This window comes from Bos indicus x Bos taurus, chromosome 14, assembly GCF_003369695.1.
Source record: "Bos indicus x Bos taurus breed Angus x Brahman F1 hybrid chromosome 14, Bos_hybrid_MaternalHap_v2.0, whole genome shotgun sequence".
In the NCBI taxonomy this organism is placed as follows: domain Eukaryota; kingdom Metazoa; phylum Chordata; class Mammalia; order Artiodactyla; family Bovidae; genus Bos; species Bos indicus x Bos taurus.
In genome coordinates this window covers 7,176,631-7,197,217 of record NC_040089.1, presented here as the reverse complement: position 1 = coordinate 7,197,217, position 20,587 = coordinate 7,176,631, and the positions used below count along the sequence as shown (strand labels likewise).

The following is a 20,587-nucleotide window of genomic DNA, read 5'->3' as shown; positions in this document are numbered from 1 at the left end:
GTAACAACCCTAGGTTAGGTGTGGCGCTGCCTGAATCAGAACCAAAGGGAAATGGTAAATATGATCCTGAATTTACAGAGGAAAGAAAAGGTATGAACAAATGTGGTTTATAAAAAAGCATCATAAATTCCCAACTCTAAAAATATATACACATCTAGGGGACCAAAAAAAAAAAAAAAAAAGAGGAGGTGAATACTATGTGCAAGAAATTTGTGGAAATATCAAAAGATAGCAAAAGATATTCACAGACAGGGAGAAACCATTCCAGAGATCAAAGAAAATTTAAAGCCTTTAAAAAAAGGGCACGGATCACCCCGGGAAGGGAGGAGGCCTGTGACGCATGCCCGCATTCATGAGACGTCCCTCCCCTCCACCGTATTTTGCTCTTGGCTGCAATGAGACAGCAGAAACTTTCTTCTTTTCTGAAAACACACACCCCATAACAGTGCAAAGTCCGGGCTGTAAAGACTGACCGCCCGATAAAAACAGTCCCCGCTAATGCATCCTTGCTCTCGGAGACGCTGAGGGCTCCATCTGGCGACACTGGGCCCCCTGGCGCTGAGACACCAGGGCACTGGGGAGCCCCCTGCACAGAGTGCTCTTGGTCAGGGGCCAGGTGGGGACTGGCCTGAGGGGAACGGGTGGGTCTCTTTGCCCGGAAACGGGAAGAGAGACCTCGAGCTTGTCACAGGATGAGCGTGGGAAGGCTTGCACGTTGGCCAGACAGACTGGGCAGGCAGCCGGGTTAGAGGCAGAGGCCCGGGCAGCAAAAAGGGAGTGCGTGGCCAGGACCCATTGTGTTTCTCAGGCATCTGAGTGCAGACTGGTGTGATCTCAGGAAACCAGGTGGCTCAGGAAAACAGAATCCTGCTGTGAACAGTGGTACAGTGGGAAGGGTGGCATGGCCTCACTCGAGAATTAAGAAACAGCGGGGACCCAGTGCCTAGCACAGGGAGAGTGAAGCGGCATGAAGTGCTCACGATTGCTGGTAGGTCGGCCCCTCCGGGGCAGCGTCCCCACCACTGCCACCTCTCCCCGCACACCCCCCCGCCCCACCCCCTGGGTCTTGATTAGCACACCCTCCTCCGGACAATGTGCATGCAGCACGGACCTTCCAGCAGGCCTGATGTGAATGAGCCTAATGTTTGCCGCAGGAGATGTTTTTAAATGGAACCCAAACAGAGCATCTTCCCAGCGACAGGGAAGGAGGGGGCAGGCAGTGGCTTCTAACCGCCTCTGAGTATCTTCTGATATTTAGACAAGTTTGCTGTGCAGGATCCTGCCCTTTGGCGACCTGTCAGCACACATACGTTAATTTCCACTCAATGCCACGCATGCCTGGGCTCTGCATCGCTGGCAGGCACCCGGCCCCTGGTGGAGGGGAGTGGCGGGGGGAATGTGCTTCTCCTGGAAGCCTCCCTCCCCCTGCCTGGAAGCCCGTCCAAAGGTGGACCACTCTTGGGTCAGTCAGGGGTTCCAATACTGTGCTCACTAAAGCCCCCTCCACTGCATTTGGGGGGCATTTCCCTCTGCGTGTGGCTCAGGACAAAAGACCTCTGCCCACCTGATGTTCACCAGTCCCCGGACCTGATGGGTGGGCGCTCCATGGAGACCTGGGCCCGATGGACTCCTCCCCTCCCTCTGCCATCCCCAGGGCCCCTCTCCGTGCTGCGCCAGGGAGGTGGCACTGGCTTCTCGCCTCAGCGATGGAGACTCTGCTCCGTGAGAGCCAACAATCTATTTCCTCTAGAAGTTTTTCTCCGTGTCCTTTTACACAGGTGATGGGCAGCCTCCAGGAGACCCTGGGGACAAGAACATGGAGCTGGAAGTGCACACCCTGTTCCCCCCAGGACCTTCAGAGCCGCCACCCCTGCCCAAGGGAGACAGACTAAACTCCCAGCGACGGAGCACATCCGAGTTCTGTTTGTTGTTGTTCAGTCGCTAAGTTGTGTCTGACTCTGAGACCCCATGGACTACAGCACACCAGGCTTCCCTGTCCTTCGCTATCTCCCGGAGTTTGCTCAAACTCATGTCCATTGTATGGGTGATGCCATCCAACCATCTCATCCTGTGTTGCCCCCTTCTCCTCCTGTCTTCAATCTTTCTCAGCATCAGGGTCTTTTCCAGTAAGTTGGCTCTTGGCATCAGGTAGCCAAAGTATTGGAGCTTCCGCTTCAACATCAGTCCTTCCAATAAATATGAAGGGTTGATTTCCTTTAGGATTAACTGATTTCATCTTGCAATCCAAGGGACTCTCAAATGTCTCCTCTAGCACCACAATTAGAAAGCCATCAACTGTTTGGCACTTGGTCTTCTTTATGGTCCAACTCTCATATCTGTACATGACTTCTGGAGAAACCATAGCTTTGACAAGATGAATCTCTACCAGCAAGTGATGCCTCCGCTGGTCTAATATGATGTCTAGGTTTGTCAGAGTATCCTGTTTAAAGACGGTTAATGACAACAAAACATAAACCACTTCAATCACTCTTCAAACTCACCCAGGTAGTTCGTTGGTAACAAAGTAGGTCTAAGAAGAGTCAGGGACTGTGAGGGTCTTACTCTGAGGCCAGTGCAACTCCGAGGTTGATGTCCACCATGTGCGCTGACATGAGCAGCCCTAGACCCTGGGTGGGAACCCCACGTGGACACTGCCTCCTGCTCATCTGGCCACAACTCCTTTCCTTCCTGTACTTCTCTGAGTAGGGAGATCGCCCACCTGGGGTCTCTCCTGCTCTGTGCTGAAGTCAGGCGCCCCTTCTGGCTCAGAGCCCCCCACCCAACTCCCTGCTACTTTGGGCAGGAGGTCCCATGATGCTGCTTGGCACCAGATTTTCCGTATCAGCCTCCTCCAGGGCCTTTCCAGGGATGTGTGAGTGTTCATCGCTCAATCGTGTCTGACTCTTTGCAACCCCATGGACTGCAGCCTGCCAGGCTCCTCTATCCATGGGATTCTCCAGGCAAGAACACTGGAGTGGGTTGCCATTCCCTTCTCCATTCTCCAGGGGGGGTGACCCTGAATGTCACAACCACGGCACGTGGGACAGATAGGGTCACATTGTCTCTAGCCGTGAACACGATGCAACCATCTACCTGGACCAGGCAACAGACTCTCCTACATAGCAGGAGGCATTTCATCCACGCTGGGACTCGTACTGCTGAGCACGGGGCCTGGACAGCTGCATCGGAACCTGCCTGCTGCACAGAAGCTTCCGGAAGCAAAAAGAGTTATGGCTGACTTATAGGAGCTCAGATTAGAGTTAAGGAGCTATGTCACTCCTATGACAGGAGCTAAGATTAGACTCAACCAGAGCCAGGCACCCCGACAGCTGCTTCATTTGCATAATTATACATAACCCGCACATCAGCCCCACAGGGTAGGTTCTATTATTTTCCCACTTTACAGATGAAACAACAGAATTTCCGAAAGGAGAAGGGCTTTGCCCCAGGCCACACACTATTAAGGGTCAAGTGCAGCCAGTCTGGCTCCCTTTCAGCTGCTTACTGCACTACTGGCTGCGTCCTTCTCCACCCACTGTGACCTGGCCTGGGATGACCCCTAAAATGGGCTTCTCAGGAGTCCCCCTGTGCACTGCTCATTCAGGGAGGGGCTCTGTCTTCAGGGCTTGAGGCTCCCTGGGCAAGGCATCCACAGCAACTGGAAATCAAGGCTGCCCCAGCACGGGCACCCCAGCCCACCCAGCTCGGCGTCCGGAGTCTGGTCCCCCAGGGATGCCGGGCTCTGATTCACATTTTGAAAAGATCACTCTGTCAGAAAACTTGAATTTAGGGCCACAGAAGACAAAGTACTCAGCCTGGTGAAGAGCCAGGTCTGTGACCAGGAAGGGAAGCTGACAGCTGAGGGCGGAGCTCCCTGGGCTCCACGACACTCACGAGCAGCCCAAGGAGGGGACGACGGTGCAATGTGGAGTCTGATTCGGCAGGTCTGAGGGGGCCCAGACAGTCTGCATTTCTAACAATCTCCCTGATGCTGATGCTGCTGGCCCTGGGACCACATTCTGCGTAGTCAGGGCTTGATGGGGGCAGCAGCCTGGGGACAGAGGAAATATTCAAGGTACCTTATGAAGGGAGTGCCCACAGCAGGGAAGGACTTGCTGATGGATCAGATGTGGGGGTGAGAGAGGCCGAGGAGGGAAGACAGACTCCCAGGAGCAGGAGTGGAGAGCTGCATTTACTAGATGGACAGGAGGCAGGGGGAGCTCCTGGGCTAAGATGGGCGCTCCTGCCCATGTGGGAATGACGAGCAAGAACCAGCCTGCAGCTGCACTGCCCTGGGCTGAGCCTGAGGCTGGAACAGACCCCCTTCAGATGGGGATTGCAGCTCTGGTTCCTCCCATCTAGAGCCCTGCCTTTGCCCCAAACCTGCAGCAGACCTAGAGATCTCAGCCAGCAAGGGGACGCTACAGGGACGGGAGGAGGCAGCTAAAACCCAGCTACCCTGGCCAAGGACACGGATCAGGAAACGGGCACCCGAGCAAACAGTAATAAACACGAGAGTTGGGTTGTTGTTAAGTTGCTAAGTCATGGTCGACTCATTGTGACCCAACCCCACGGCCCATAGCTCACCACGCTCCTCTGTCCGTGGGATTTCCCAGGCAAGAATACAGGAGTGGGTCACTGTTTTCTTCTCCAGGGGATCTCTCCGACCCAGGGATCATACCCGCATCTCCTGCATCGTCAGGGGGGTTCTTTACCACTGAGCCATCAGGGAAGCCTCAAACACAAGAGTATTAACACTCAAATAAAGTGGGATTCTGCAAACTGCACCAACCGAGCTGCAGCTTCTGAGGCACAAGGGGAAATCAGGTCTTAGGGAAAAGGGTAAAAGAAGCAGGGTTCAATGACGGACACCTTCAGGTCAGCTAACAACGTCTTACGTGAAAAAGAGTGTCAGGATGGAGTAGAGAAAAACTTTTATTCTGTTTTTTTCAGACAATTTCCCATATGATCATGGATATACAATGGAACTTACTTTTACTTTTAAAATTTCACAAAGAGATGGAATTTTCAGTCACTGCCACGGAACAGGAGGGCTTAGCAAGTCGCAAAAGAGCCGTGAAAGGAAGCACATGTGCATATCAGCCTCAGACATCATACCAGAAGTAGAAATCACTTGAGGGAAAGTTGTATTTGAGACAAAGACAAAGATTGAAATGGCCAAGGGAGAACTAAGGCAGGCTCAGCAAGGACAGCAGCTGGCATGGGGTGACCGGGAGGGTAACCCACAGCCAAGCCCCTGAGCGAACCGTCTGGATCTATATGCTGAAGGTCACCACCCAGCTCAGCAGCAGGCACTCCACAAGGAATGTGAAGTGGGCAAATATTTGAAGAGGCTACCTGTCTGTGTAATTAGACGCTTGATGTAATTCAAGTTGGCAGAGCCCCAGGATCAAATAAATTCTGCCACAAAGTTCTTTAGGTAGGAGCCAGACTTCACCAATCAAAACATGCAGGTGAGAACTGACTCTCATGGGAAGGGCCATGAGAAGAGGGAGAAACAGAGAAAGTAGTCAGTGAGACGTCCCCATTTATACACCAATCAGAAGAACTGGGAATCAGAAGATAAAAGGTAGATGTCTATTTGGATGGCAGGCATCGCTTCTACCGCTAACAGAGAACCCAGAATGAGATCATCCAAGGGTCAGCAAGCACAGGGGACGCTGATGCCTCAGTCCTGCAGTCTACATCGAATCTGACCATCCACGAAAGGCAGGCGGCTTCCCGACAGGGGCCTTCCCAAGGCACGAATCCATCTCGACTGCCATCACCCCGCAGAGTCAGTGTGTGTGGGAGGGTGTGGGCATCCCCATCACACGACGAAGACACACAGAGACGCTAGCAGTACTCCCAGAGGGGCGAGGCTGCAGCTGCCATCAGCTCTTCCCACACTATATACAGTCTCCCTGTTCCAGGACAGAATCCTTGGATGAACCGCAGCGGTGGTGAAGCCACTGTATCGGGGAAATAGAACAGATAGTCAACTGAAGGTGCCAGGGTTTGGCGATGAGGAAAAGAATAAAAATCTGCGATTATGACGTCTCCCGCACTCACACGCAAGTGATCTGAAGACAGAGCAGGTTCTGCGGAGAGATCTGAATGGAGAGAAAAGAAGGGGTGGCTCTCCTGTTATTTCCATGCGTTCGGGGGAGTCGAGGAGAGGTCTGTGTATGGTGTGAGTCCAACAGAGCCTCTGCAGGAATGAGGAAAGGACACTCATTAATTCCCAGATTATTGGAGCTTAAAGAAGTAAGAGAACAGGGTGTCTCCACCCAGCCGTGTCTGCGGGCAGGACGAGGGGGAGACCTCAACTCAGTCCCCCTTTACTGCAATGCAGGCGGCCAGTATCGCCTGTGATTTCCACAGTTTACAAGAGCATCTTGTGCAGACGTGATTCTTCCGTCAGGTCTCTCGATGAGAGTTAAGAGATCAAATTCAGGGGATGGAGTGATTGTTTTTAAGTAGTAATGAAAATAGCTTTTGTTCCCTCACACAAATCACCTTCCAGGTCCCTCCCCCCATTATTTTGCCACAAATCTTATGAGGATGCTCAACATCTGCCCCCAGCGGGTCAGGAGGCCCATCCTGGGCTCCCCTGGAGGACGGACCACAGCAGCAAGGCCGTCCTCTCAGAGGCCGCACTTGAGGAGTCCTCTCTGAAGAGTGGCTTCTCCCCACCAGATGCTCCCATACTGACGGACAGCATGAAAGAGGTTCCGGGGACCACGTGACTCAGGGCCTTACACGAAAAACAGGACAGGCTGGACCCTACTTTCCCTGAAAACAGGCAACTGATATACACGGCTGGCCACAGGAGCGGACAGCACTTCCTCACTGAAATAACGAACCACAAATAACAGACAGCAGTTCCAGTGTTGGCTGCCAACCAACGTACCCCTTCCAGCGAGACCTGCTGCGGAAACTGCCTCTCGGGCTGCCTGCTGAGCCCGCAAGGGAGGCTGGGCGGGTTCCGCTCCTCCAGGCTGGCACGTACTGACCTCGGCTTCCAGCGCCAGCCACCACAGGGGACCTGCCCGGAGGTGACAGGGGGTGCCGAAAAGCACCCTCGAGAGGTGGGGTGCTTTTGACAAAGCTGGAACTTCTGCTTTGAGGTTTGATTTTTGCCTATGTTTTTAATCAGAAGTAAAAGCAAGTGGGAAGACCACTTGGAATTTTGAACAGGATGGCGGCAGCATCATTCTGGGCTATGCCAGGCTGAGGGTCTACATGGGGAAATGGGTGAGTGCCTGCAGGTCTGGGGCAGTCTTAGCCTCCAGCACGTAGGGGGAAACAAAAGCAGAAGAGTGGCAATTCTAGGAAGCGCTGCAGAGACGCAGGCGCGGGGACAGACACAGGCCTGTCCACAGACAGTCTGCAAACCACAGTCGCTGCTGAGCCCTCACTCCACAGGGGAGGAACAAGGAGAACCACCTGCTCGCTCTTGAGCTGGGGATGAAAGTGGAGGACCCCTCAGGGCGGCCCCTCCTCAACCATGACTCTTTCAAGGCCCTGCAAGGTGGCTCTCGTTCTGGAACCTTGAGGGGAAATGTCCCTGTGATTAGAAACAAAGGTGTCTCAAGGCTGCCACCTCGCCCTGAAGTCTGTGACTCAAAGTCGTCTCTATGACAATGGAGTATCTCAGTAAACAGTAGCCTGGGTTAACAAAGGGGTCCTCATACTTTGAAACGTGCCACGTGAACACGTGTGAAGGTTAACACTGTGTGTCAGCTCGATTGGGCCAAGGGGTGCCCAGCTCTGCCGCCTACTGTTTAGGGGTAACCTCCGCAGCAGACAGCACTCGAATTATCTCAGAAGACACTGGATTATCACGACGCCATAAGATACTGTGACCCCATGGACTGCAGCACGCCAGGCTTCCTATCCCTCACTATCTCCTGGAGCTTGCTCAAACGCGTGTCCATTGAGTAGGTGATGCCATCCAACCATCTCATCCTCTGTCGCCTCCTCCTCCTCCTGCTGTCAATCTTTCCCAGCATCAGGGTTTTTTTCCAGTGAGTTGGTACTTCCCATTGGGTGGCCAAAGTATTAAAGCTTCAGCTTCAGCATCAGTCCTTCCAATGAATATTCAGGGTTGATTTCCTTTCGGATTGACTTGCTGTCCAAGGGACTCTCAAGAGTCTTCTCTAGCACCACAGTTTGAAAGCATCAATTCTTCAGTGCTCAGCCTTCTTTATGGTCCAACTCTCACATCTATACATGACTCTGGGAAAAGCAAAGCTTTGATTATATGGACCATTGTTAAGAGTACCTTAGACAGCAAGGAGATCAAATCAGTCAGTCCTAAATCCAGGGTGAAGGGAACATCACGGATTCCCAGCAGGTGCCCCAGAGTCCACATCTGAGTGGCCTAAGCACACTCGGTAAACAGATATGATTTCTCTACTGGAAAATCCTAAACCAGAATTTAGTTAAAAAGAAACTGATTTTTGTAATAAAAACAGCTATATTGGGACATCCCCAGTGGTCCAGTGGCTAAGACACCATACACCCAATGCAGGGGGCCCGGGTTTGATCCCTGGTCAAGAAACTAGATCCTGCCTGCAAGCTGCAACTAAAGATCCTGCGTTAATGCAAATAAGGAACTGGCGTGGCCAAATAAATTTTTAAAAACAGCTATATTTAAGCTTAAATAAGACAATTGAATAGAGAGGTCATTCCTTTAGCATTCCTGTAGGCATTGCAGGGGCAGTCTGAGGCCTCCCTGCCCATCTGTCCATCCATCCATTCTCCCATCCATCATTTATCAACAGCCTTAGAGCTCCAGGTGCCAGCCAGGCGAACAGGACTCACATCCCCACCAGGCTCCTCTGTCTACGGAATTCTCCAGGCCACAATACTGGAGTGGGTAGCCATTCCCTTCTCCAGGGGATCTTCCCCACCCAGGGAGTGAATCCAGGTCTCCTGCATTGCAGGCAGATTCTTTACCGTCTGGGCCACCAGGGACACCCCCAGTTAGCCCTTGACGTGCCAGGTGCCAGCCAGGCAGACAGGACTCACATCCTGTTTTCCACCACTGCGAACACATTATCCCTCTTTACAGGGCTACAGCGGAGGCTTATCGGCCTTATCCCTCGTCATGCTGTCACCCTAATGCCTCGGAACACAGCTAAGCTATTTCCTCCATCCGCAACCTCGCGTATCACCACTCCGCCTGTGACGCGCAATAAATCATGTCTCCAGGGAGCAGCAAATCCATCCTGTTCCTAGAAGGAAGTCGTGAGTCACAGCGGTGGCGCCTCCCTGCAGTTCTCCAAAGGATCTGGCATGCCCACAACAGCCAAAGGTCCCCTGATGCCCTTCCCGAAGTGGCCAGGTCTAGCTAGGGATGTCACATGCCACAATACAGACGAAGAGTTTCAGAAGAGATTACCAGACATACTGAGGACTGCAATCTAACAAATACAAAGAAAAGCTGAGAGAGCATTTGGCCTAGAGGCGTTATGAATCTGCTCCCAACGATGCAGAACATGCGGCCCCTGCAGCCTGAAACATCAGACTCCTGCTGTCCTGTCTGACCTCTGCCCGGGGTCTCACTGAGAGACAGCATGCTAACGGAGGAGTACAAACACGTGGAGTATTCAAACGACCATCTAGACGCACTAAGTCTTGTCTGAGGAGCCGGAAATCCAGAGCTGAAGCCACATGCACTAATTCTGCTGGGAGCTCCATAGCCTGAACTCCCTGTTTGTGCTGTGGCCTGGCCCTGGGCGGCGAGGGGGTTGTGGGCGGGGGGTGGGCGGGGGGAGAGGCGGGCCGGGGGGGCAGTCAGGGGGGCAGCACTGGGAAGTCCACCAAGTCATCGAAGGCAAGTCACAAACAACACATCGCTCAGGGAGAAGAGAGCTGCATTAAGAAATTATTTGTTATTTGCCAAGAAAACCTTACTTCTTCTACTGTTAACTGTTTCATGCTTCCTTCTTGTTGTTATCAAACTTGGTACCACGTGTACAGCAGAACTTGGATTGTTCTAGTGAAGCCTACCTCTCCCAGGTCTCGGGAGACCTTCATGAAACAGCCCCCAGCCCCACTCCCTCAGCCCCCATCCCTCCCCGGCTCCTTCAGCCGCTCCCCCACCCCCGCTCCCTCAGCCCCCGGCCCTCCCCCTTTCTGATTTTACTTTTCTCCACTGCCCTTGTTCACCGTGTGACAATCTCTCTGTCTTATTGATCTTTTTCCCACCGGAGTAACCACTTTGATGGCAAACGTCGGCTCTCTCCTGGAGAGCTAGCAATGAGAACACTGCAGGCACTTACTAAACACTTCCTGAGTGAATCGCTAAAACAATGGATAACGTGTAAAATGCTACAGTCTGCCATTCAACTTTCTCCACGAACTTGAACTTTGATTTTAAACCACACCGTGGGTCTGCCCTGGTTCCGACGTGCTTGCTGTGTTGGTTTTCTTAAGCATTTGCCTAAGCCAGCTTACAAGTCTTGTACAGTGAAGCCAGAGGCAGTAGAGAGAGAGGTATGGACAGACAAACAGGCTGACCTGATCATGACGCACACCACATCCTAACAGATGGTGAAGTCTCCTCTGAGGTTAGCAGGAGAGGAAACAAGCCAAACAGTGTAACAACCATCAATAAGTGGAGTAACCTCTACTCACACGGTGGCCATCCTCTCCCATCCGTTTAGTTCAGCCATCCTCTGTGCTGACTGCATCAGGTGATGTTCAGTATTTAAAAGGCCAGGCCCTGGAAGCCCTCCTGGCTCCTCTGGCGGTCCCTATGGCCCCTTGCTCCACTGACATCGTGTCTTAGGCCCCGAGGCTGCTTTTGACCACAGATGTGTCCAGATGGGTCCACATCACACTCGTGTCACTTGGGGATTCCTTTCATTGAAAGGAAAGGAATGAAGTTTCCAGAACTTCATTCTGGAAGGGGTGATGCACCTACCTCAGTATCTTGGCCCTAACATATGGAGCTCTTGCAGATACAATCAACCCCGTAATAAGAGGAAGAAAACAGGACTTCCCTGGTGGTCCAGGGGGTTAAGGATCAGCTTGCCAGTGCTGGGGACACGGGTTCAACCCCTGGTCCGGGAAGATCCCACGTGCCGCAGGGCAACTAAGCCCGCGAGTTGCATCTACTGAGCCTGTGTGCTCTAGAGCCCGTGCTCCACAACAAAAGACTCCGTCTCAGTGAGAAGCCCTCACACCGAAACGAGAGAGAGTAGCTCCCATTCGCTGCAACTAGAGAAAGCACGCCACTGCAAGAAGACCCAGCACAGCCAAAAATGAAAGAATAAATAACTTAAAAAAAAAAAGAGTAAGAGAATGTATGAGACCCAGGTCAGTTTCACTCCAAATTCCCCCTCGGGTAGGTCACAGCCCTGAAAACCAAAGTGGGCAGGGGGCAGAGGCTGTGTGGCAGTGTGGGGAGACGGTATTTAAGGACAAGGGGCGGGTCCTACCTGCTTCACGACGGTCACAGTCCCCGGTGCCATGGCGACCACCGAGGCAACAGCCGTGGCATCGTGGGTCTCGGTACCCAGCTCGATGATCTGCTGGAGGATGTTGACAGCCGTGGGGTCAAGTCGGTCACCTGAGCAGGAAGAAGCAAACAGGAGATGGTTAAGTCCAAGGGCGGTGAAGGTCACTGAATGCAGAAGCAGCCTTCCTAGAGGCCATGGTTGGGTGGTGCCTTCTCCAAGGATGCACGCGTTCTCAGTAAGCACTCACTGTGACCACAGAAACAAAGTGTGTGGTACATCACAGCTCACAACACACTCCCTGTAAGAACATCTCCAAACTCCACACAACCTGTGAGGAGATGACACTGTGGTGGTATATCCCCACTTTATAAATTAATCACTTCACCACAAAAAATCGAAGAGACCCGCCTTGGGCCATCGGATCAGCTACGTCACAGGGCAGGGCTCAAGCCTGGATGTTCTGAATGCAAACTTGTGGACACAGGGCTGCCTCTCAGAACAGAACTCCTGGGAAGCACACCGCAGAGCTGGTTTCCCTGCAGCACGGTGGGAGGCGCCAGTGAGCATGAGCCAGGTAAGTTACACAGGATACGGGCAGGACACGCGAGGACGTCCCAGTCGTCAAGTTGGTGGTCTTTAGACTTCTAAATCAGGGTTTTCTTTTACTCATCTCAGAAGCCTGGAATCGACATCATCAGGACAGCTACTGAGCACACTCTGCCTGCTTTCACCATATGCTTGGCCATCTGTGACTCTCCTGAACACGCCACTCTGACCCCGATCGTTAATTCACCAGGAGGGAAATTACTGCCTGGTCTCCAGGTTAGCATAATAGTACGAAGTCTCCTCCAATGTCTACATCCTCCTGGATAGCTTTCTGCGGGCCTCGTTCCAACGTGAATCATTAAGAGATGAGAGAAGGGCATTCATTGTGTTCTACACGGAGGGTAGGACATGGCCTATGACTGAAGCAATGACGTGGGCACCTGCTCACCATGCACAGGCCTAGCGTCCCCTGCACACACCTCACACACAAACAGACACACACACACACTCCTGGAGGAGGGGGGGAGGGCGCGCCTTGAAGCCAACCATTCTAAACAGCCAAACACTAAACAAAACATTGACCCTTAAAAAAATGCATGGAAGTAAGCTTTTAATTCTTCATCCATTTCCTTTGTTAATGACCATTTATCAAGTCCCAAGTGTCAGCCAGGAACACGGTTCCCAGTAGGAACTCAGACAAAGACCTACTGCTGCCTCCCCGCTTCTCCTTCCGGGGCTCACAGGCGACCGGGACAGACGGTAAGCCACTGTTTCCAGCCCCTGGTCAGTTTCATATGAGGGGGGCGACTAGGGAGCTCCGCAGGACAGTCCGGTGGGCTCCCGGGAGGTGACACACAGCCTGAACCCTGAGGATGAAGATGCCGTTGCTAAGAAAAGTGCTGGGCGGGGGAGGAGCAGATTCAGTTCGTGCTGAGACATGCAGAGTCTGGCCCAGGCGGGCACAGCTCTGAGGTGGCTGGAGACGCAGTGCAGGGAGGCCAGGACCCAGAATGGAGGCCCAGCTGCTGAGCTGCATCGTTTCCTAACAGTCAGGAGGGGACACAGAGAACCTGTCAAAAGAGAGAGGGAGTGTGGGAGCGAGGGAGTGTGTGCGTGGGGGACTCCAGCTGGCCCAGCCCAGCGTGAGCACTCGATGAAGTCACTGCATGTGCGGGAAGGAAACACGAGCAGACACAGCGTCAGCTCTGGGAACCGCGCTGATGGTGGGGCCCGGACGCCCCATTCGCAGGGCCTGCCGCTCTCACAGGCTGCGGGGTTTCTCCCGGGTCACCCCAGCTCACTGGGCAGTGTGCACGGCGCCGGCCTAGGATCTTCCCCAAAGACAGCGGCTCACAGGACATTCTGTGCATCCTTCTTACCACCTGGGGCTTAGGGACTAAGAGCTGGGTGAAATGGTGAGTTCCCATCTTCTGTCACCGTCTGACTTCACCGTGCGCTTCCTCTAATCCCGCCTGCCTGATCCTGTCCCGCCATACACAGAGCACTGAGGCACCTTATATTAACTTGTCTTCTGTTCCTGTTTTTTAAAGAGCATTAAGAAAAAGTGTTCTCAGCCCAATTCCCCAGTTGCCACTAGGCTGGCACAGTGGTTTGTTTTTTGAATTGATCTAACATTTGACATTGATGACATCTGACATGAAGATCCTGACTTGGGGCTTTTCAGAAGAACTGGACAGCAGACAGTCCTGGGCCCACAGGTCCATAAGGGGCCGTTAGGAAGGCCAGCAGACTGCCCCCGGTCTCAGCCACGCCCCCCGTCTGCCTCCTGTAGACCCTGGAACAAACCCCCCAGAACAGATGACTCTGAGGGAGCCTCGAACAGGGATGGCACTCCAACAAAAAGTTAGGAGACCTGGATTCCAAGACCAGCTCCAACACCCAAGAAGTGGGTGAGCCTCAGCCAACCATTTACAAGGAGGAAGTCTCCTGCCTCTTGTGAAGTGAGGACTATAAGACCCGTCTTCCCACACGCTGCTCAGAGACGTGATGAGTCTACGGCCATACCACCATGAACGGGCCCAATCTCGTCTGATCTCAGAAGCTAAGCAGGGTGGGCCTGGTTAGCACTTGGAAGGGAGAGACGTGACGATATGCGTGGACATCCGGCAACACCGTTTGGAGGCACCACTTCACCTGCAGCTCTGTTCTAGAAGACTCTGTAAGAGATCTCTAGTTGTCAGAGAGCTAGAGCGCTCCTGAGGGCACAATGCAGCTGAAGGAGATCGAGTGACGGACATCACTCATTCACAAGTTCATTCATTCATTCAGCCTGCCAAAGACCAGCTCTAAGGTGTCAGGGAGGCGGGGGGCGCTCTCACCACTCTCTGAGGTGTATCTCAGGTCCTGAAGGGCGGCCACGGCAGCCTGTGTGCCCTGAACGTCCTCTTCAGCTTCTGCGATGTGCAGGTACTGGGTGGAAGGCTCCTCGGGAGCTTCTGTTGCTGGCTAAACAAAAACACAGAATCACTGATGGGACTGCCTAGAAGAGCCCCTAGAAGGTCCCCATAAGCCCCGGGATAATGGATTCAAACAAAACAAACACACACCAGCAATGTGTCTGCAGCAGCTCATTTGCCTGGCACCCCTGAGAAACCAGTGCTCCGATAAAAACCCATCTCCCAAAGAGGAAACTTCTCTGTGCCAAGTGCCGAGGCTTTAAAACCAGCTTTGGAGGAAAGCCTCTGGTGACACGTTCTTGCCGCAGGGAATAGAGGATGTTGTTCACAATGAGTGATGAGACACGCACAGAGAGACCCTCATGTGTGCTCTGCCCCTCCCACTGCCACCAACACTGCTCTGATCCCCTGTGCCTGGGGCCTCCCGCCATGAGGCCAAGAGGGAGGCACAGCGTGGTGGCGGTAGACGGGAGGAGAGGACCAGTCACCACAACCTCTGGCCAGCTTAGAGCATGGGTCCCGGCACACAGCAAGATCTCAGGAGATCTCAGCTACTCGTGCAGTCTGCGGCTCATTTTATTTTTACAGGATGGGTATGACAAATCCAACTGGCCAGAGAAGATACACCTGTGCAGAATCAGGACCCCATGAGAGAAGAAGAAGCTAAAGGGACATTTACAGAAATCTCACACCGATAAGGAGAGGAGAGGTGGACATTTCACACGAACTAGATATTCATAATCATCTCTTCCTAGCACTGGAAGGCAGGCAAGCATGAATGTCACCAATAAAGAAGAACGAAAAGGAGATTTTACACAGAATTTATAGGAGCCAAAGTTATCATACTCTGTAAGCACTTATCAGCTATTCACAAAGGCTCAGAATAGAATGTGATTATTCTTTTACAGCCAAGTGGTCAAGTTCATTTAGTTCATTTCCAGCCTGACATTTAGTAGACACCCAATGAGTATCTGATGAACGCATAAATGAACAAAAAGAAGCATGCTTCCTTATAAGTACCATTAGGCAACATTGTGGCCAACACGAAATGGATCTCAGCCTGTGATGAACAGGAAGGGCGTGGCATGGCTCCCTGGCTTTGGGGTACTCTCTGTAATAACCATCTGTGGGAAGGCAGTGCTTTGCAGGGCACTCCAGGGAGCCTGGCAACAGCGTGATGGCTAGTACAGGCAGCCTGTCATCACTCGGGGACCACCCTTGGCCAGCGTCTTGGCTGCTCAACTGTCGTACTTCTGGAGTCTAGTAGGTGACTTTGTGTCAACTGTATTTGTAGAGTCACAGCTCTGCTGAAGGTGTCAAGATCTGTAAGAAGCCAGGTCTTCAGAGGAGAGGGGCATGACTGCACGAACAGAAGCACCAGCTGGCCAGAAGAGATGCTGTTTACATCAGGAACCAGCATTCCATGTCTATTTGTTAACAGAGAGCAAAGCCCTGCAAGTATGGACTTGAAGTACCAGAGGATTTCCATAGATGGTGATGTTGCTGACACCATCGCCGCCGCACAGAGGACCTGCTGGGGACTAGACAGTAACCCTGGCATTTCATACATCCTGTCTCTCAATCCTTTTGACCTCTTGAGTGGCAGGAGCCTCACCATAGACATTAGAACACAGCGGTCACAGAGGTTCGACAAGCAATGGCTCAAGGTCAAACTGTTTACAGGAAGAGCCAGGAAATTGCAAGGAAGTCTTTTGAAGTCCACATTCCTTAAATTTTCTTATAGAAAATGTCACACACACACAAGACGGAGAAGCGAGCCTCCATGCTCACAGCACCACTTCAGCAGTCACCACCTCACGGCCAGTCCGCTTTTGCTGATGCCCCCTCCACGCTCCACACAACGGCCCTTTGATTTTGAAGCAAATGCAGACGTCACATCGATTTAAATATTTCAGAATGCACCTCTGAAAGATAAAACTCTTTCAAACCAGAACTACAGCACCGCCATCACACTCAGAACACTTAACAGTGATTCCTGAATGACTTCACATCCCTAAGTGCTATTCTAATTTCCCCAACTCATTTTTTCACAACTTAATCCCACAAGTCGTACTTAAGTTATTGAAATCCATGTATTAGAACTGCCTGATAAAAGTCTCATAACACTTGCATTTATAGGCTCTCCTTCCACTCTTTCTCCTCTGCTTATGGTTTCATTGTGAAAAGTGGTCGCTTGCCGTCAGAGTTTCCAACAGCCTGGATTCTGCTGTCTGCACCACCAGGGAACCACTGAGTGTGTTCACTGACAGTCAGACGTGGAAGCTTAAATCAGGCGATCAGGAGGCAGGAGGACCCCACGGTAACACCGTGTACCTCCATCAGGAGACACTCCGTGACTGAGCGTTCCTGTTTTTGCTGTGTTGGCAGGAGACTGACGGTCATGGCTAGACCCACGATGCCAGTGGAGGGTTGTAAAACAGAAGTCATGAAAACCTTCACTTGTTGGCTGGAATACTTCTACACAAAGAAATCTCTCTCCTCCAACATTCGGTTATTCTGAGATACGGTTTGTTTCGATGAGGTAGAATAATTGTTAGACTCTGAGCCTTACCAAAGTAACAATTTTATTTATCAAAATAGAGTTGATTCACTATTACTCTGCACAGGTAACTAAGGAGTTTTCTCCCAGGATTATTATAAACTCATGGATTTAAACACATTTGATGTGCTTCACTCCACTCTGCAAATACTAACAAAAGCCTTAGAGTAACAATACCAACCGCTGCTGGTGGAATAACTGAGAACAGTATTTTTTTTGCCAGTTCCTTTCACCCTTAGGTTCTATTCCACTGGGGAGGAACAATCCAATTTCTATCTTAAAATCTCTTAAAATATTTCTTCTCTATGTAGTTCTGCCATCGCTTTGACATATAGTTTAGATCCTTGATTTCATTCTACTCTTAATTTTCAGGGCTTGCTTTTTTAAAGTTCAGTTTTGTTTTTATTGTTATATAAAATCAGAAGGGCCATCAATAATCTTCCAACAATCCTCGGCCCCTACCTAATCACAATAAACCATCACATGAATCCAAATGGTGTGATGACGGCCCTTCTGATTGCATCACGCCGGGGGCGGGGGGGCGGGGTGCGGTACATGATGTCACTCTGTCTCACTACCGAGAATTCTGACCTCGGTCGGGTGGCTAAGGTGGTGTTGGCCAGGTGTCTGAACTGTGATGTTACTACTTTTCCCTGTAAATTCATGATTATTTAGGGGGAGATATTTTGAGGTTACATCAATACTCTATTTCTCCTCAAAACTTCTGTTGACTAATTCCGGCATTCATCAATGGACCTTGGCTACTGTAATTATTACTGTGGTGTTCTAATGGTAATTTTCTATTTCCCCCACTTTCTAGATCTATTGATCAGAATTATTCTGTAGTAAGAACTGTTCTTTCTCTACTATTTATTCAATCATTTATCAGTATGGATGCAGAGATATTTACTCTATGCTTTGAGTGATTTTTTTAGTCCAATACTATCATGATTTACTTTGTTACTCAAATTGTTCCAGTTTGGGGCCATTAGGAACTCTCTAGGGGATTTCCTGGTCATTCAGCTGGTAAAGAAACTGCCTGCAATGCAGCAGACCCCAGTTCAATTCCTGGGTCAGGAAGATCCCCTGGAGAAGCGATAGGCTACCCACTCCAGTATTCTTGGGCTTCCCTAGTGGCTCAGCTGGTAAAGAATCTGCCTGCAATGCGGGAGACCTGGGTTTGATTCCTGGGTTGGGAAGAAGCCCTGGAGAAAGAACGGCTAGGAACTCTCCGGGTTGTCTCCTGTGCCATTTTGACACACTTCTCTTACTTTTGTGCAGCACACTGGTGTTACTTTCCAGCACTGCAAAATGCTCCAGGATCACCTTCCGTAATTTCTGCCTCTGCCCTGAAGTCAACCACTTTTTCCAAGGGACCCTGGTTCCTCTTCTTGGAGAATCCTGTTAGAAACCAAGACCTGGAGACTAGGTGTGCTCATTGCCAGTTGGGGTCACTGTTTCTAGGTCCTCTTAGCACAAAAAGCTAAGAAATACATGCATGTATAAAGTTTAAAGTTTAGTCACTCAGTTGTGTCCGACTCTGCAACCCTATGGACTATAGCCCACCAGGCTCCTCTGGCCATGGGATTTTTCAGGCACGAATACTGGAGTGGGTTGCCATTTCCTTCTCCAGAGGATCTTCTTGACCCAGGGATCGAATCCAGGTCTTCCACATTATAGGCAGAAGCTTTACCATCTGAGCCACCAGGGAAGTCTACATGCATGTATACTAACCATGTATACACATATATTTGGAGTTATTTCTGCATCAATCTATTGGTGTATATGCACACACAGTCTCTCTTCACATACTACATTAACAGAGTTGTAATAAACAGCCTTGTGTAGACACCTTCCCTCATTTTTGTCAGTATAACCTTGGGACAGTTTTCTAATGGTGGGATTGTTTAGTTAATGGAAAAAGAAGCACATATGTAATTTCAGTAGATATTGCTAGATTCCCCTTCATAAAGGTCACACTGTTTTACACTCCCACCAGCAATGTATGAGAATGCCTATTTACTCAGCCTCTCCAGCAGAGATGATGTCAAACTGGTGGATTCTTGCCAGTTGAATAGGTAAGAAATTCTATCTCTGTCTAGTTTTAATTACATTTATTACATGTGAGGCTGATCACGCTTTCAGACAGCCAAGGTCATTTGCATTTCTTTTTCTTTGAACCTTTCTTATCTCTTGCATTTTGGGCTATTGATCTTTTTCACCAGTATTGCTAGAAGAAGCCTTTTACAACATTAAGATATTCACCTTTTTTCTATGATATGACTGAAAATACTTTTTTTGTGTGTCATTTGCCCCTCTATGAGTTCTTTTACATAAGATTTTTAAAATGTTTTTCATGTGGTTAATTTGTTTTCAATCATTTTCCTAATTAAATCTGGATTTTGAGTTATAGTTAGGAAGTTCTCCACATTCTCAATTTACAAATAGATTCACTTATGTTTTCTTCTGGTATTTGTAAAATATCTCTTTTTTCACATTTAAATCTCTGCTATTTTGTTCTAGGTTCTCTCTCTATAAAAGCCATTGATTATTGTATATTGATGTTTTAATCTGCTGCTTATCATGTGTAGTAGATTTTCATTCATTCTTAGATTTTCAAAAACATAATCCTGTATCTACAGAGATATTTCATTTCTTTTCTGATTCTTACATCTCTATTTACTCTACCTTGTCCAACATGCCAGCTGAGGCCTCCCATGATGTTAAAAGACCGGAGCCCCTAGGGCATCCTCATCTTGTTCCCAAATCTAATAAGAAACTCAAGATGTTGGCTCTTGATCTGAAACACATATATTTTGTTTTTTGTCTTAAAGATGTACGCATCAAATTCTGCTTTATTGACTGTTTTTAATCAGTGGATGTGGAATTTTGTCAAATGCCTTTTCTCCATCCATGAAGATGATCCTTTCAGTTTTCTCCCTAGTTCTGATACTATGATGGGTTATGTTAACAGATTAACACATTCCCTCCCACTGGACAACCCTTCCCTTGCTTTCTGAAACAACCCCCACATTGTCATTGGATTTGTTTCTGAGCCCTTACTCTTAACTGCAGTAAACCCACTGGATACTCTGATATGACAGAAACTCCTCAGAAGTGGTCCTCAACTGAGGGCCATTGTGACTCCTGGGGAACCTGGCAGTGTCTGTGCTTTCTGTCTGGTTTTCACAACTGGCTGTGCTGGTGGATCCTCATGGGCAGAGGTCAACGACGCTCCTAAACACTCTAAAATGTGGAGCGTAGCCCTCTGCAACAAAGAACTGTCCAGATCATAATCTCAGCAGCACTGAGTTTGAGAAACTCCGCCTCAGGTAAACCGCAATTTGGCAGTGACCCCTGGTACCTGAAAAGAGAAATAGCTACTGGCTTACAAAATACAGCTACTGGCTTTTATAGAATCCAGCCAGGAAACTGGCTCCAACATCTGACTGGAAACAAAGGTGACAGGTAGGAGCGCCTGCCTTCAGCTGAGGGAGACGAGGATCTAAAATCAGCAGGCGGGGCCCTTCTCTGTTCTCGGGGTGGGGACTAACAATATATACTGTCAAGCATTGTTCTTCCAGATGCAG

At 50.3% G+C, this 20,587-nt stretch overlaps 1 protein-coding gene across 3 annotated transcripts in view; it reads right to left on the bottom strand.

Moving 5' to 3' along the window:
* The window catches only part of ZFAT (zinc finger and AT-hook domain containing), a 161,603-nt gene that overhangs the window by 7,106 nt on the left and 133,910 nt on the right, over positions 1 to 20,587 (bottom strand). For 2 of the 3 annotated variants that reach the window (XM_027560778.1, XM_027560780.1), the window contains 2 exons: positions 14,360 to 14,486; positions 11,454 to 11,584 (listed from right to left, as the gene is read on the bottom strand). In XM_027560778.1, coding sequence (XP_027416579.1) covers positions 11,454 to 11,584; positions 14,360 to 14,486 — 258 coding nt within the window. Of the gene's footprint in view, positions 1 to 4,917; positions 5,973 to 6,072; positions 6,212 to 11,453; positions 11,585 to 14,359; positions 14,487 to 20,587 lie in introns of those variants that run through there. The other variant, XM_027560779.1, reaches the window with a different exon arrangement.